The sequence below is a fragment of the Morchella sextelata genome, assembly GCF_020137385.1.
Source record: "Morchella sextelata strain SCLS chromosome Unknown scls_10, whole genome shotgun sequence".
Lineage (NCBI taxonomy): Eukaryota > Fungi > Ascomycota > Pezizomycetes > Pezizales > Morchellaceae > Morchella > Morchella sextelata.
Window position 1 is genome coordinate 1,354,375 of NW_025408625.1, and position 17,252 is coordinate 1,371,626.

The window sequence follows — 17,252 nt, forward strand, 5'->3', positions numbered from 1 at the left end:
GTGCGGATCACTGGATCACTGGATCACTTAGAATCAGCTACAGAAACCAGCAGAAACAATAATTGAAAAGGAAACATCTCAAAAAGAAATTCTCTAACTTAGCGAATCAAAACCTTTAAAATACGCATTAAATGTTCAGTATATCTATACTTATTAGATAAGTTAATTGTGCACTCTAGTTAGAGTTTGTATATGGGTTCTGGAATTCTTTTTGAGTATGTATATATCATATATAAATGTGCATGAGATACTTATATCGAATTTTACTAGTTCTTGTCAATATTGGGCTTTGCTATCTGCGTGTTTCGATGTTTTGTTGTGTTCAATGGGATTTCGGGGATGCCTGAGCATGCTTAGACAGCATAACGCGCACCAACATGTAACCTGCGCAACCCAAAACTTAGCAAACACACATGGGTTGGCACACCAATTGTATGTAGGTACAACAACCCTAGGCGAAATTGTCCAAACGTGTGCGTTTTAAATATGAACTCGAATTAAATATCAGATGTATTCTATATGTGTGGTACTCGATTTGTATTGCTAGGCCTTGGGTTCGGGCCAGAAGGCGGACAAAACGTTCACGGCGGCCAGTAGTATTTCACTACGATCCCTGTACATGCCGTAACCAGCCAGAACCACGACGTCAAAACAAACCCCATCACCACACTGACGCACTCCGCTGGACCGCCCCCCCGTTCATCCCTTCCTTCGAGACCGTTCCACCGACACCATCTCCTTCATCTCTTGGTGGTGTCACTTGAATCTTGCTCCCCACACCCTCACGTCCCGAACGAACTCCTACACTCACACTCACACACGCGGTTAGAACGCGTCTTCCATCACCAGCACCACCGCCCCTCTCTCGACCATTCTTCTACCCCCCCATCAATCAAACACCAGGGCCTTTGAACCCATTCCTCCAATGGCTGGAAAACGCAAACGCACCTCCTCCGATAACGCTGCGAGTGCTGCCGACAACACCGAAATGGAAGAGGCTCCGGTAGCGGTACTCTCAGAGTGCCCATTCAAGATTGAATACAAGTCTCCCGCGATCAAGAAGGCGATAGTCAAAAAGGCCAAGCAAGCTGCCGCAAAGCGCCAGAAGTCCTCTGTTACATCTGGGGAAGCGCCGCCAAAACAGGAACTAGATCAGACGGTACCCGAGGATATGCCTACAACTGTTTTCACCATCAATCCAAAGAAACAATGGGATACTTTGAAGAAGTATCGACATTTCGTTGGTGGGTTGAGCAATTCCCTTCATTCAAGAACCAATGACTTTTTTTCTTCCTTCTTTACTTTTTTTTGCCTGTCGCTCACTCTTCAGTTCTGGGTAGTGGTGATTGATGACTGACTGTAGAAAATAGTGGGAACCGAGAGCTTTGCGCTCCAGGAATATATTTTCGTCAATCACGATAACATTCCACATGGAATTGACATCACAAATATGGACGATCATAAATTCTGGGTAGCCCGGGTCCTTGAGATTCGAGCCATCGACGAGGCACATGTTTATCTGCGTGTGTATTGGCTGTACTGGCCCGAGGAGCTTCCAGGTGGCAGAGCGCCATATCATGGGAAGAAGGAACTAATTGCTAGTAACCATATGGAGATCATCGATGCGATGACGGTTTCTGGAAGGGCGAATGTCAAGCATTGGCTAGAGTTGGATGACGAAGAGGACTTGCCAGATCTATTCTGGAGACAGAAGTTCGACTTTCCGTCAGGAACTTTAATGGTAAGATATTATTCCCTGGTTTTTCGAGGAGTGGTCGAGTCGTATTGTAGAGTTTGTACCCTAGCGAAAATCGCAAGTAGAAAAACAGCTTGTAAATTTTGTCTCATGAACAAAAAGGACACAAGCAAGGTTTGAATTTTAGTCTGACTATATAGAGTATGGGTGTGCGTTCGCAGATACCTATTTTCCTTGAGTAATAACCCCCGGTGTATAGTTGCTAACATCCAACCCAGGAGGTCCGCGAACATTGCAGGTGCCATGGCTACTATAACCCCGACAAGATGATGCTTGGGTGTACACATTGCAAGAACTGGCTGCATGAGGAGTGCATAGTTAGCTCTGTGCAGGAATACATCAACGAGGCCCTTATCGCCGGCCAGGACCCCATGTCGCCCACAGTGGCGCTCACCTCTGCTCCTGAGCCTATGGCCAATGACGAGGATACAATTGTCACTACACAAGAAGCGACATTGAAAAAGGGTCGTGGCCGTAAGTCGCTTTTGGGGGCAGCTGTTTCCCCCGCCCCAGCGACGCCAATAACCCCAGCGAATGGGAAAAATGGGGGCAAGGGAAAGGGAGGCAAGACGGCAACCCCGGCGAAACAATTGAAAGAGGTCGAGGAGAAATTTGAAGTCACGGTGCGCTCAGATAGCGGGAGTAACCCGATGGTTATCGTAAAGGACCTTAGGGGTGGAGCGACTGGTGCTACACGGGAGGTGAGCGTAGTGTGCTTGTTGTGTCATAAAGTTGTAAGTTAGTTAGTGTACTGTTACGTTGCAAGTGGAGTGAAGGGAGTTTTCTGTCAAAAATTGCTTTTTGTTTTTTGTTGTTTTTTGTTGTTTTTTCTTAAGCTATCCCTTTTAGTGAGCTTGAGATTTATGTTTGTTCTGTCTTTCTGCCTGACGATCAATTGATATTGTTGTCAGCCCGGTATATAATTACTGCTACTGCAAGTTATTGCTACTTACATGTAATTTTTGAATACCTGCGCATATATGCGTCAGCTGCAGATATTCCAGATTATATGCGGGCACAATGTATATTCCAGGACAGCTAGGGTAGCTAAATGTAGGTACCCCACCATTCGATTGACTTTCAGCGGCTACACAGCTGTGCACGGCGGCTACACAAGGTATATAATCCGAGTACCTACAATACTTCTACGAACACCGCACCTCTACAGCACCCTCACGTTTTCAACCACTCTACGCGTAACAAACAATGGATCCAGACAGCACCAACGTGACTGATGATCCCAAATTCCAGTGTGGCTTTCTGTGTGGCTACTTGCTTGGGACAGGCCAGCTTGACGCGAATACTATCCGCGATCTGCCTCAGCTTTCCCACACGTTCACACACCCCGCCCGCCCCGCCCGTCCATACCAAATCCCAGGAGAGCTTATAGACCAAGACCTCGAAGTCCGTCCCACGCACCTCCGAGCCCGCCCATACCAAGTCCCCGCAAATCTCATACACCAAGACTTCGCAGGCCGTCTCGCAATTAGGGCCGAGTCTGGCACCAATTCTAGTTCCACCACTCGGACCGGTTCGAAGCGTGGTTCCCACCACTTGGATGCCGCTCGCGAAGCAAAACGGCGCCGCTTTAAGAAAAGATTCAATTACAGGTATGCAGACTACAGCCGCTTTTGGAGCAACGACGAATCAATTTGATATCAGTCTGAGTGTCACTCTGCTCGACTACCAACAGTCCCTGCTGTCGTTCAACCAGTTTCGTCATTGTTCCAAAAGTGACTACACACATGCGAGTCACGTGTTTCATCTATATCAGTTGACTAATTGGTTTTTATCAGTTCTTCACCTTCACCTTCACCTACTAACGCCTCCGCGGAGATATCTGATACTACTGCCTCTGCGAAGAGACCTACTACTGCCTCTGCGAAGAGACCTACTACTGCCTCTGCGAAGAGGCCTACTACTGCCTCTGCGAGGAGACCCACTACTGCCTCAGCGAAGATACCTGCTACCACCGCCTCTGCGAAGATACCTGCTACTACTGCCTCTTCGAAGAGACCTACTACTACCGCCTCTACGAAGGTACCTAAACACGAACCAAAACACGAATCTAAACAGGAACCAAAACACGAACCAAAACGCGAACCTAAACAAGAACCTATTGATCTCTCATATCCACCCGCCCCACGTCCACCCACCAACCGTATAGTCACCGGCATCGTCTACCCAACATCACCCGAGACGGCATCCGAGCGATGGGCCAGGGCCGCGATGGAAACCGGGTACGGCGAAGCTGTCACCAAGGGGATGTTTCTCAACGGCGAGATCAAAGTGGAAGGCCGCCGGGCCTACACTATCAACAGGGCCTACCCCTGCTCGAGGTGCATTAGAACCGGCGCTGGTAAATGCGTGGTTCCAGATCCGGAATGGGAGACGTTCTTGAGTGGGTATACGTGCCAGACGTGTACGAGGGCGGGTCAGAGTTGCTCGTCCTGTCGTGACTACGAGTAGTAGTCTTGCTTTTCCTTGTGGGTTAATGGGTGTCAAGGGGGTTTTTTTTTTGGGGGGGGGGGGGGGGTTGTGCCGGTATGGGTTGTCTTTTTCGAGTCTCGTTTTATGTCTTTTTCGAGTCTCGTTTTATGTCTTTTTCGAGTCACGTTTTATATCGTTTACGGTAAATCAACAAATTATCTATCTATCTATCTAGACTCCTTCACGGGGGTATGTCAACACGGGGGTGTGGTCAATTCCAAGATTTTGAATAGGAACCAAAAGAAGTATTCGATGGGCTCCCTGCGTATCATATATCACTCTGGAGTATATTTAAAAATTGACCATACCCCCGTACTGACCGTACCCCAGTGAAGGAGTCTATGTCTTTTACGGTATCAGGAATTATGGTGTGTAGACCGGTTCCCCCAGCAGCGAGTCCTAGAGGTGTTTGGCTGTGTGGTGTGGGTTGAGACCCTTCGCCACACAGCCAAACTCGCGAAAGAAAAAGGGGGGGGGGGGGGGGGGGGGGCGCCCGCTGGTGGGGGAACCGGTCTATGTGTCGAACCAAAAAAAATTGTCAATTTATTTCATCATCTCTCACTCGGATTACTAGTCATCGCCTCTCACTCGCTGGTTTCTTGGCAAATCGAGCACCCCTGAACAGCGCGAGTGATGGCTTGTGATTAAGGTGCTTGACTCCTGTAGCCCATTGCAGCTGGTTGGTCGTAGTAATTCGGGGCTTACTGCTGGCTGCGTACTGTCGCTACTAGTTGACTTGTGGTGGTGTTGTATCCCTTCAACTACTTCACATCGTATAGGTGGTCGCTTTTAAATTTATAGTGTGGTCCACGAGGCTGCTCGAACTGGCTCGATCGTGGCAGGTAGTTACTAGATTTAGATCTGTCAGAATTCTTGTTGTAATACTGGTATGCGGGTATATGGAATACTTCCAATGTAATGTACACGTTACTATCGGGAATATAATATCAACCATAGTGAATATATGTCGCCAATTCCATGATTACCTAAACGTGCCTCGAGTAGTTCGAGGCGAGCAATTAAGAGGGTACTACTTTTGCCTCGAGCATGCTCGCCTCGCCAACCTCCCCCATGCCTTGAGCTCCCTCGAGCGCCAGTGCCTCGTGGAACACACCAACTCGAAACCAGCCCCCCCCAGAAAGACGCGGCTTGTCGTGAAGATTCGACGGGAAAACATGCCAGAACCAAGTTAAGAACTCCACGAGTTTGATTGCCCGTATCACTCATTATACGGCATGTGCGTGACGGTGGTTGGTACTCAGGGGCCTAGTCCTACGTGAACGAACCCCCGTGCCTTATAGCCGTCAATCCGCACTACCCATGTTCAAGAGTGTGAAACCGCAGCGCTGTACAGTAGATTCTCGTTATAGTGACACTCGATCTCGGGATAGAGATACTATCGTAGTAAGCATAGCAATTAAATTAATAGTCCCAAATTCTGTTTTGCCTACCCCTCTTCTTCTTATCCCTTATGTCCGTATACGGTAGGTATGGTATTATGAAGTCTATGGCCGGCAGGAGATGTTTGGTATCTCTTGTCGCGATTTGCAGTTTTGATAGCCATCGGATCCCCGCGAGAGTATCTAGCTATAGCCTTGGAAGTTCAACACATCTTACCTACTATATGCGGTCAGCGATCCCTATTTGCGGCGGGTCTGATCGTGGCAGTCTAGGGGATCCCTTGAATTCGTTCGTTCCTGGTTTTCGCAATAGAGGGTCTAGAGAAAGCGTGGGGATAAGCAGCGTAAAACTAACTGTGATTAGATCTGTAACGCTGCCAAAAGAGAACAAATCGTTCTAAAGCTAGTTATAGGAAGGTCGGCCGGGGAATGGGTGGCGGGCGTGACATTGGACACCAAAGAGGTTCGAATTCGCGGGGTGATTATGGGGGTTAGGTGAATTGCAACGGGGGCTGCCTAAATAGGTTAATTTCTACTCTGTTGAAAAATGAACGAAGGCGTAGGGCATCTGTCTGCGTTTATCCTTATAAGAGATACCCTTATAGGGAGAGTCGACTGTATACAAATTGGCCCGGTCTTTTGGGTCAGCAAGGGCCCGAAACAGCTTGTCATGAGTGAGGTTGGGCGGTGAACTATTTATCCTAACCCCTCCTTGGCCCTCCGAGTCGAGTATCGGACAGATGTTCAGCCACTCTGTCATATAGTAGAACTAGACCACGGTGTCACACTAGGGCCGGACCTACATGTATCTAACATGTAGCTAGCTAGACTACCATACTTCTAATCCACCATCCTCGCTTATGTTTATCTCTTCAGTCTTCATATATGCGTAGTGACCTGAGAATTCGAACAGAACACCACACATGCACATCGTGTCACTCACTAAGCTCCTTGACGGTAACGGTACCCAGAAGCCCCTACCCTAGTAATTCGAATATACGGCTGGTCGCACGAGGCGTTGGAATCCCCATATTTGGCTATTTGTCTTGAATATGCTCTCTAATCTTCCCTCATACTGGCTTGAAAAGGCGGCCGTCTATTAGTGCCTACCTGAACCTCATGCCAGCTATGGACTATGATAGCCAATGTCCCAACTGGTTAGCCGCCGCCCCTCCGAGTGATAGCTGAGGTGATGACGTAATATCATTGACGCGGTACGATTATTCTGCCTTGTAACGATTTTTTTTTTTTTTTTTCACAACGCAATCTCTGTACACGCACTCTATTTCTGGACCGTTATTAATACCATAGTAAATTGTGTACTTGGCGCGTTTTTAATTCTGTAATAGAACTAGGGCGGAGCCCCTTACGATCCCCTTACCAACAAGAAGGTCCGGCCAGCCGTCCTGATCGGGACACAATATTGCGTGAGTATTTGAGTACGACGCGGGTATAAGGCCGAACGAACGGCCTTTTGCCCAAAACGGATGATGGCCATGGTCTTTCATGATCACGGTTTGTCACTCGCGCCAAGAGTACATGTGTCACTTGTGATTGGCCTAGTCATCCCTCTGTTACCTAGTGGAAGAGCAGCGCTGATGTATCTACGATTCGAGTGACGATTATGAATTCCGAAGACCTCGCACTTACCTCTATCCCATAGACCGTCAGGCCGAATTCAAATAAGTGGAACCTAACGCAAAGTGGAAATCGTGATCTGTTAAACGCGCATCTTCGTGTTACAACGTATAATTCATCACACACAAACTCCGTGATGGTTTCTGTCGTTGTTGCTCCTGCAGGCGTGCCCTATCAACTGCGTTCCATTTATTTCAATTCGGCCCGAGTGTTTATGGATAGCTGTTATCTTATCCATCTGGTTCAGACGTAGGCGCTGACGACCCCTGTGGCTGAGAGTGGCTCCACACGCGAGTGACACACCATGACGTGACCCGCTGCCAAGCACTCCACATGCAGGTCCCCTGTCCGTCACAACCCACACACCCGCCCACACACCCACACCCACACACACCCACCCCTGACGCTCACCAATTATTGCCCACCAGCGCATTTCCTACTAACCGATCATTGACACCCCCCCGGCCAGTCCGAACAGTGCGCCCACCAGCCACGCCCGCCACGCCCGCCACACGCCCCAGCCAGCCAAGAAAGCAGCACTCGGATCGACGGCTGACTGACCCCTGCAGGGCACGCGAGACAACCTTAACTCCACCTCACCTCACCTCACCTCACCTCACCTCACCTCACACACAACACACCGCGAAGCTGTTCCCCCACCACAAACACACCACCACAGCACGAAACGATGTCGTCCAAGTACGCAGCACTCCCAGACCTTGTGAGCAGTCCTGTCTCTGCAAATTGACCAAACCAGACCAGCTGCTGACCAGGAAAAAAAAAAAAAAAACAGGACTCCTCACAGGACATCTACGAGACCCCCGACCTCACCGACGACGTCTCAACCCTCCCCGTTTGTGCCCCCCCGCCCTAAAGAAGCCCCCCCGCCCTAAAGAAGCCCCCCCGCCCTAAAGAAGCCCCCCCCCCCCCCCCCCCCCCCAAAACCACAGCTAACAGCGAGCCCAGACCACCACCAGCATCCCCGACGACTCCTCCCACGAAAACGACTCCGTCGACGGCAGCGGCCTCGTCACCGAGCACCTGCACCCCACGTCCGCCCGCGGCCGCTTCAAGCACTCCGAGATCGACGCGCGCGGCGTCGACTTCTCCGACCGCATCAGCGGCAAGCGGCGGTCGTACCGGGCGTCGAGCCGGCGGCGGCGGCGCCGCGGTGGTGCTGGTGGCGGCGGCGGCGGTGGCGGATACGAGGATGAGGCTGGCGACGAGGAGGGGTATGACAGCGAGGAGCTGTACGGCGAGGAGACGCTCGCCATGAGGGTTGCCAGGCTGCGGCGGGAGATTGAGGAGGTGCGGGCTGAGGCTGCTGCGAGCGGGGGTGAGAGCGGGGGTGATGAGGGGGAGGAGGGGGAGGAGGAGGGGGGGGGGAGGATGGAGGTGAAGGCGGGGATTGTGGAGCTGAGTGATGCGCTGGAAAGTCTTCAGATACAGAGCCCTGAGGAACGGGGTGCGCAGGCGAAGCTGGCAAAGAAGTTGGTTGGGAGCCTCAGTGTCCCGCCTGAGCCTACCACCACCACCACCACCACCACCACCGAACCCACCGCTGAACCCACCACCACCACCACCACCGACCCCACCCCAGCCCACACAGCCTCCTACACAATCACCTACGCCCCCACCTTCAAGCACACCCACGCCCTCGCCAAAGCCGCCGACTTCGACACGCGCCTCACCGTCCTCGAGAAATGCATCGGCATGCCCACCTCAGCGCTCTCCGACCCCTCCCGCCCCCTCCCCGCATCCTCCATCATCCCCACGCTCGACGAGCTCGCCCGGCAGATGTCGGTGCTGACCTCGTCGTCCACCTCGTCGCTCGACGCGGCCTCGCGCCGCGTCCGCCAGCTCACGCAGGAGGCCGAGAAGCTCGCCGAGGCGCGCAAAGCGGCTAAGGCCGCGGCCGACGCGCGCGCTGCCGAGGACGCTGCGGCGGGTGAGGATGCGGTTGCTGCGGTCGCGGGTGACGGTGTGGGCGCGGGAGTGGGTGGGGGTGGGGGAGGGGGGGGAGGGGAGAGGGACGCAAAGATTAATGCGCTGTATGGCGCGCTGCCGACGATTGAGGGGATGGGGCCGATGCTGCCGGCGGTGCTGGACCGGCTGCGGAGCTTGAGGGCTATTCATGCGGATGCGGGGCGGGCGGTGGAGGCGCTGGCGAGGGTGGAGAGGCGGCAGGAGGAGATGGCGGCGGAGGTGGGGAGGTGGAGGGAGGCGCTGGAGAAGGTGGAGGGGGTGGTGGGGGAGAGTAGGGTGGCTGTGGGCGCGAATATGAAGGAGGTGGAGGGGTGGGTGAGGGAGTTGGAGGCGAGGTGTGGGATTGTGGAGGCGCTGGAGAAAGGGGTGTAGCTAGGTCTCTATGCTTTTTTGTTTGTGCGTTGGTTTGCTTTTGTGGTGGTGTGCGCTTTCTTTCGGCGTGGGAACGGGTAGATTGAGGGTGTAGACGGGGGCATTGTGGGTTTTGCGGTGTCCGTAGCTGGGTAGTTGGGTAGTTAGTAATTTTAGCTTGTTCCTTTCTAATGGTGTTTATGAAGCGTTGGTTGTGAATATTATGTTGTAGCGTTTGGTCATTGATAGCTTGATGGGGAGACTAGGGTTACGGTGCTGTGCTTGTTAGAGAGAGGTTATCCTGTGACCTTGTATATACCTACCAACGTAGACTAGCACGGGACGATGTGAATTTAAATAGAAGAAATATTATTAGGGGACTGTTATGCTCATTTAGATGGACAAATATCTCAAGCTTAAGGGCTGTCTCTTTCGAAGTATAATCACTTGGCGCCAAGGATTGTACTGCACTCGTCTTATTGGCTAACGTGGGAGGGCCGTGTGCATGCCGATGATCTCTACTAACCCCCCCAAAACTAGGCAGTGGCTTTGCCTCTGTGGCGGCGTGCTCATAACAGGATCTGTTAGTAAAGCCACACATAATTTGGCTTTTGTGGGACACCATTCATCGCTCGAGACTTAGTGCTATTCCATAAGTGCTAGAGTTATGCATACAGGAGGTTGGGGGGTGGTCTCATATCAACACCCTAGACGCTTCTTTGCTGCCAATGAGAATTAAAGTTCGCACACCCTCTATCGTGAATTACGCAGGACGATATGCGCCGTATACGTAGATATTCCCCGAAACTTAATTTCACTTATATAAGTGCTACCTCTTCCCGTCTTTTCCACTCTCAACGGTATCCTAAATCCACCTTCTACGTTCACATAAACCTAGCTGCTCTTATAGTAGCATGCCAGTTATAGTACGTTGCCCTCAAATCCTACCCAACTTTATTACCATCTTCCGCAGTCGAGATAATTTCTATCCAATAAGACGTGTGCTTACTTATGTAAATCTAGCATCGATAAGAGTCGCTCTGGCACTTCTATTTTCATCCAACTCGTATATAAATTGTTTAGATTTGCAGTACTAGTGGTGTGTACATTTCTCCCATGCTCCATACCCAGGTGATCTATCCAAAAGGCTGACCTTGAGGGGTAACTAACCATCACTAGTATCATTAGCTACCGGATACCTAAACTACCGCTGCATATATACCTTACTCTCGACGACCAAGAAGTCCATTAGAATCTCTGTGTTAAATCCGGGTCAAAAACACACCAAGACATCGGCACTTGCTCATCGTTTCTCCCCGAAGCCGAAATCCGGCGCGGCCCATTTACCTTCCTCGCCCAGAGTCCTCCCATTGTAAGCTTTTCCCCCAGAAGCCTTCTAATAGAAACACTTGCTAAAAGAAGAAAAACAGGCCCGGCCTCCGTCAATAAAGAAGAAAAAAATTATGCTCCCTACTCAAGTCAGTATGTTTTCTTTCAGGTGCGACTCGATAAGCATCTCCTGTTGCCCCTGGTCCAAAGAAATCAAGACGAAAGAGGCTACATCTGATCCTCGGTCGAAGAGCTCTGGAGAGCATATTGAGGTACAACCCTTGAGGCCAGAGAGTATGGTTTATCCAGCAGTTCAAGCGCCAGAGGAGCCTACTGCAGCGATATCTAACGGTACTGTCGAAATTCGCGCTCTGTAAGTCTTGTCACTGTAAACGCAGATGTTTATAGCTATGTACGTCGGCAAAGTACCTTTTTTCACATTCTTTTGATGATTATTTGGAATGTATGTTGCGGGTGTTTGGGACTATATCCTTTCAAGGGTTTCATTTGTTTATTTAGTCGTATTTCAATAGTTATGATCATATATATATCCAAAAGGTCTCGTACTGATACGGTTAAGGTCATCATGCTTACTCGATCGTGACGATTGCCATAACTGTAAGGTTGCATGCAATTAATGAATTAAACAAAAAAAAAAAAAAAAAAGAAAAACTCGATCGTGACGGATGAAATAATTCGCACCTTTTCTCGTTAAGACCACAATAGACCTATTTAGCAGGTAACATTAATTAACGATTGGCTTTTTAGCTATTATCACTCGCAGCTAGAAAGCAAAAAGTTACCTAACTTATATAAATGGCGCACAGATCAGGCTACGAATTAAGAATTTCTTCTGCCCAAGGCCAAGGGGCATCATCCACAATTAATAAACTATCAATCAATCAATCAAGGGGCATCGCCCAAAGTCAATGAGTCGATTAGAGGAGAGTATCTAGTTATGCACCAATATCAGTGAAATCATATGCGAACGGACGGGAAGTGGTATTTTCGATGAAACTCGATGGCCGTAGAGGCAAGTACAGCTGTCACTTCATGCACCATCATGGCAGCGTATGGATGCTGTGCATTCTTTATCTAAAGAGAGTGGGGTGATACAGAATCATATTGTGGAAATGGCCAATAAGAATATCGAAATAAGCCAGGGATTGATTGCCCTGAAGTTTACTTCAGGGTTAAGCAGGCACAGAGCTCCAGGCATCGCTTCGTCATCATTGTGCTTTGAGCACTCTGAGCCAAAGAGAAAGAGAGCAGCGAAAGTAGGTACGTGATGTGCATGTAGCGTAGTTATCCGTGTTTGATATCGAAATTAACCAACAACGTGCGACCACCACCACCAATAGATTGCCCTGAGTCTGGGGTGAAGCTATAAGTGTGAGAAATTAGGGTTCGAAAGCCGCGCAGCACCTTGAGAGCCCGAGTTCGAGCAATTGCAGAGTACGAGCTGTAATTCTTAAGTTTGCTAGCGCTCACTGATCTACTTTAGGGCGTTGCTAAGCGCAGCGCAGTTCCAGTAGGATTAGGGTTACTCGCTCTTGACTAATCAAAAATGAAATCGTGTATGGCAACGCAACAAAGCCTCACTAATTCATTAGAGTCTTTTAGCTGCGTGAGTTGAACAGAAAGTCGAGCAAGTTGGACGGAAATTCTAGCTGTTTTAGGAAGAGACTTGCAGTCGCTCAACCAACAATATGTGTAGGGCCTTTTGTCGAAGTGCTTGACTTTCTGTCCAACTATTGCAGCTAAAAGACTCTATTGCCGCGCACTGGAGTATAGCCTCCAATTTACGGGACAAATGACAAATCATTCTGGGCCCTCACCAATGTTCCCAGAGCTCCAGGAAGATTTAAAGTTTATTGGTTACGTGGTTACGTCAGTGTCACAAATCTGACTAGAGTGATGGGAAAGGGGACCCTATCGAACGGAGCGGACTGTTAGTTTTTCTTACGACGATTGGCTGCTTTGTACAGTAACAGTAACAGTACCAAGCCTTGGCGATGAGCTAGCGTGTTGTAGCGTGGTTTGTAATACGTGGAGCATATGACGAGTGATTTCTTATGTCCACATTGTGCAGCAGTTGAGACTTTCTCCTTCCACTCCTTTTCATACTTCATTCTAATTTCTTTCCCCCTCTCTAGCAAAACTACAGTCTTTCAAGCCAAGTCCCCACATTTATACACGGTTGTAAGTTTCCCTTGGATTATACCCCAGCTAACTACCACCTCAAATAGCTAGAAGGCTCATGATTTAATTTTTGGCAAGGTCTTCATACACCGTTACTATCTTCTGTCACCGAAACCCTTTCGAGCACACAACTATATTATGATCCCTATTGTAGTAAACTTGATTTCTCTCAAATGGGCTCGATACACATCTCTTGTACATGCTGCCCTTGGTCCAAAGAAATTAAAACCAAAGAGATCGCGCCTCTTCCTAGCCCGCCCAGCGCAGTCGGTGGAGATCTCGTCGCTCTAGAGCATCCGAGGATACCGACAAGGGTCTACCTATGATCTAGTAATATAATTCAAACATCTAAGGGGTCTGTTGTAGCATTCAATGGAGTCTACGGTCGCGTTCGGTAATACGAGCTGCTTCCGCGAGTTCTAAAGCTACATGTAGCAATGGGCAATTGCAGATCAGCTAAACTTTGAAAATGTTGATACAGGTTTGGACAACTATGCACTGTGCTGGAAATACTACGGCTTTTTCATTGTTCCTTCGTCTCTTGGTTTTGACACAATTTGGAAGTATGTTGCGGGCGTAAATCTAGTCTCGCGCCAGACTATAAAGGAGTGTCAGGGTTAGGGTTGTAGATTATACCCTAATTGAGTATTAATAGCTCCACCACCAGGAAAGATAAAATTATTCTGGCTCTATTACATTGTAGAGGAGAAGCAGAAATATCACTTAATAGAGAGAAAAATAATTTAGGGTGTGGTTGGGGAAAGTCATTAGCGGTTGAAGTTGACCCCCGAAATTGGTCAGGTTACAGGTGTCCCCAACCATAACAGTTATTTTCGTTTTCAAAAGAAACGTGGATTATCATCATTTCCCCTTGGCCGCGCACACCCTTGCATGGCCCCCGCGCACGCCCTTACACCCCGCACCCCGCTCCGCACCCCTGCCAGCACCCGCTCACGTGGGGCACACGTTGTGGGGCGTAGCGAATGATTAGTCATAGAAATACGTAAAAAGTGGTGGTGGAGGTAAGAAGGCGCTAGTCCGGACTGGGAACTGTAACTGTAACGTACACTTTAGCCTCTTGTCATAACTACACTAGCAAAAATCGGGGTGATATTACTACTGCAGAGCTATGGCAGCACTCCGGCATTTCAAAGAATGCGGCATTGTTAGTGGAATGCGGTTGTAAAGCGGCATTTGTAAGACTGCTAACCTGTACTGCTTTAAATGCTAACCTGTGCTTTGAATGCCTAGTCAGATACCGCTACCAGCCTACCACACCATCACGATAATCATCAGGATTCGCAGTCATTATTACTATTATCATTATTATTACTATTACCATTACTATTTTACTATTAATTATATCTTCGTCGCTCACTGACTTATCAGACCAGTATAAAATAAGGGCACATAGAATTAAAAAAATATTTTTCAGAAGTATTCCCCAGGTCTTTGCAACCCATCGATGAGGGAGATGAATTCATAGACCTATTGATGAATTGAGTTGTTGTGTTCGAAATTTTGGTGATGATTTAATGTGAAGTTGAGATATTTCAATGGAGATAAACAAAACCCACGTGTACAGTCAGATATTACATGTATCCACAGCCACATGGCATAGAATTTGGGCAGTAATGTAAATGCCGTAGAAATACGGCATTTCTAATAGTATTCTTACAAATGCGGCAGTACTACTGTACCTCCCAAAATAGCGTTGTTTGAGAGTAATCCTCAGGAAGGTGTTGCAGTTACATGATTACTAATGGTGTCTCCGCCGGAAATGGGTGTCCGCCGGGCACGCCTAGATGCCACTTGGCAGATAGGTGGCATCCCGACCACCTATGACCAACGGAGTACCTATTATAAAATAAACCTATACGATAGAACTTAACGAAATCATCTTGACTCTTATACATAAATTACTACACACATTTCACGTAGCAATTTCTGTATTTTCTATCTTTTGGGCAAACAATTTGGGTGTCTTGACGTCGTGTTATCCCGCTCTACAGTTATTCAGGGGGTTGTTAAGGCAAAAAGCTGAGGATTTTCACCTTTAGAGGAAGAGTCCGAAGAAAACTGCATAAACTAAATGTAGTTTAGCAGGTGACTTGGCAACCCCCCGAATCACTCGAGATTTTGCGGTATGCCGCCTCGCTTATTTAATAGTTGATAGCATACCACATACAAGTTGTCTTAGGCTGGAAAAATGTCTCCATAGTCGGCAAGCTAATACTCAACATTATGGCTTGCCTAGCGCCACGCACCACAACATGCGAAATATTCCAAATCTTTTTTTTGGCAACTTACCAAATGGGAGGTACTGTACATGTGGTTTGAAGTGATCCAATCTTTTCTTGAACTATTTTGATCTCAACTACCTCTTAAACGTGCAAAATTTGGCTTAAACTAACATTCAGGGGCATGATTTGGTGTTCGTAAATCGAAAAAAATATTTATGTAGTGCAAGCTAGGCGAAAAGAAAATCAACACGTACTTTTGTACTTGACTATAGCTCTAGAAGGAAAATCAAGCAGGAAACTCAAAGTTCTCATCTTTTCCAATCGTTTAGGCTCAAAAACGTAGCTGTAACGGCAGCTATGTATTCCGGTTAGGTAATAGAATGGTACGAGACGAGAAGGTATTGTGTAGTGGAATTAGGATTTGTAATCGGGATTTCTGTTATGTTCTTTTGGTTTCTGTTACGCAGAGGTATTAGTCATCATTGGACTATGGTTGGATATATAAGGGAGCGTTGTTTCGTACTTTTGTTTGTTTTCTCTCTTTCCTTCTTTTCTTTACGCAACCTCTGTACTCTACGCTACGAATATTACTTTGTTCTATACTACGTCATAGGGTTCATCCTGAGTCTTCGATCAGGAAGTACCATCCCATAGTCCATAGTCCTGAAACCCTCATACCACGTCTCGTCTTCGGTTGTATTCCTTGGCACCATAGTCCATCGCCTATAGTCCCTGTAATAGTAGCTAGGGTCACTAGCCTAGTACAAACAGCACCATAGGACGGAAAACTAGGACTAGAAGACCACTAATTTCGATTTTAGCCACCCAACTCTAGCTCCTAGGTATGTTCGTAATCAATATGATATTCTAAACACTGTTAGCCACTTGATCATAAAAGACACACCCCACACCAGAAACCTAAAAGTCTGTACATACCCAAACTTTCTGATTGAGCGCCTAATTGTCCCGAATAACTAGAACCCACGTTCCAGTCCAGCTTAACCACTACCCCTCTGTCCAAAAACGCAAAACGAATGTTGCGGAACCACAACTACAATCCGTCCCCTACAAAAATATGACCAATAGCCCCCCCCCCCCGGTCGAGTAATATCCCAGGAGCTGCAGCTGGAGTATCTTTCCAGCACACGCATACGTACTCCTATCCCCCAACCCCAGACACTATTTTGGACTCAATTCTAGCATATAATGACGGTTTTTACTCATTTTTTGGCTTACCCTCTGTACCAGACATGTTAATGCATCAATTTACACATTGCCCATACAAATCCGACGAGGAAAAGGCACAAATGATGCATTAACTCGGGACGATATTTGTAAATGCATCACCTGATGCATTATTTGATGCATTTACTTGGGGGATAATTAGGAAATTATTTTAAAACGATTAATGTACGACTTATTGGTCCTTATTTTACACTTTTGGATCACAAACGACTTTGGTATTCATTTTAGATGATCAATCAATGACATTGTAATGTACTTTCTCCACCAATCTCCATCCATTAATGCTACAATTGATAAGATATCATCCTCATTTATGGCGTAGTAGATAGGGGATTGAGTAGTTGAGAGATGAACTCTAGTTCAAATCCTTCAACGTTCACTTTTTGTTTTTTATTACCACTATAGGTAACAGGTAAATGCATACTTTTAATGCATCGATTGATGCATTAATTAATGCATTAAAAGATTCATTGTTTGATCCATTATTGATATATTTCCTCCATACAAATGATTTACCTCGCACAGGTACAGATATAACACATCTGAAATACGATTTTCATACCACTTCCGTACGAATTTACCCATACAAAAAAATGATGCATTAAAAGATGC

At 47.8% G+C, this 17,252-nt stretch overlaps 2 protein-coding genes across 2 annotated transcripts; both read left to right on the forward strand.

Annotated features, from left to right (window-relative positions):
* Nucleotides 1-925: 925 nt before the first annotated feature.
* H6S33_001345 (uncharacterized protein) lies at nt 926-4,225 on the forward strand (the record flags this gene model as incomplete). The annotated part of the gene is made up of 5 exons (XM_044832712.1): nt 926-1,244; nt 1,371-1,741; nt 1,975-2,457; nt 3,008-3,366; nt 3,553-4,225. The coding sequence occupies 5 exons, from the start codon at nt 926-928 to the stop codon at nt 4,223-4,225; spliced, it is 2,205 nt and encodes a 734-aa protein (XP_044694312.1).
* A 3,747-nt stretch (nt 4,226-7,972) lies between these two features.
* On the forward strand, nt 7,973-9,642 carry H6S33_001346 (uncharacterized protein; the record flags this gene model as incomplete). The annotated part of the gene is made up of 3 exons (XM_044832714.1): nt 7,973-8,005; nt 8,078-8,137; nt 8,251-9,642. 3 exons carry the CDS (start codon nt 7,973-7,975, stop codon nt 9,640-9,642), a joined length of 1,485 nt encoding a protein of 494 aa, XP_044694313.1.
* Nucleotides 9,643-17,252: the final 7,610 nt, after the last annotated feature.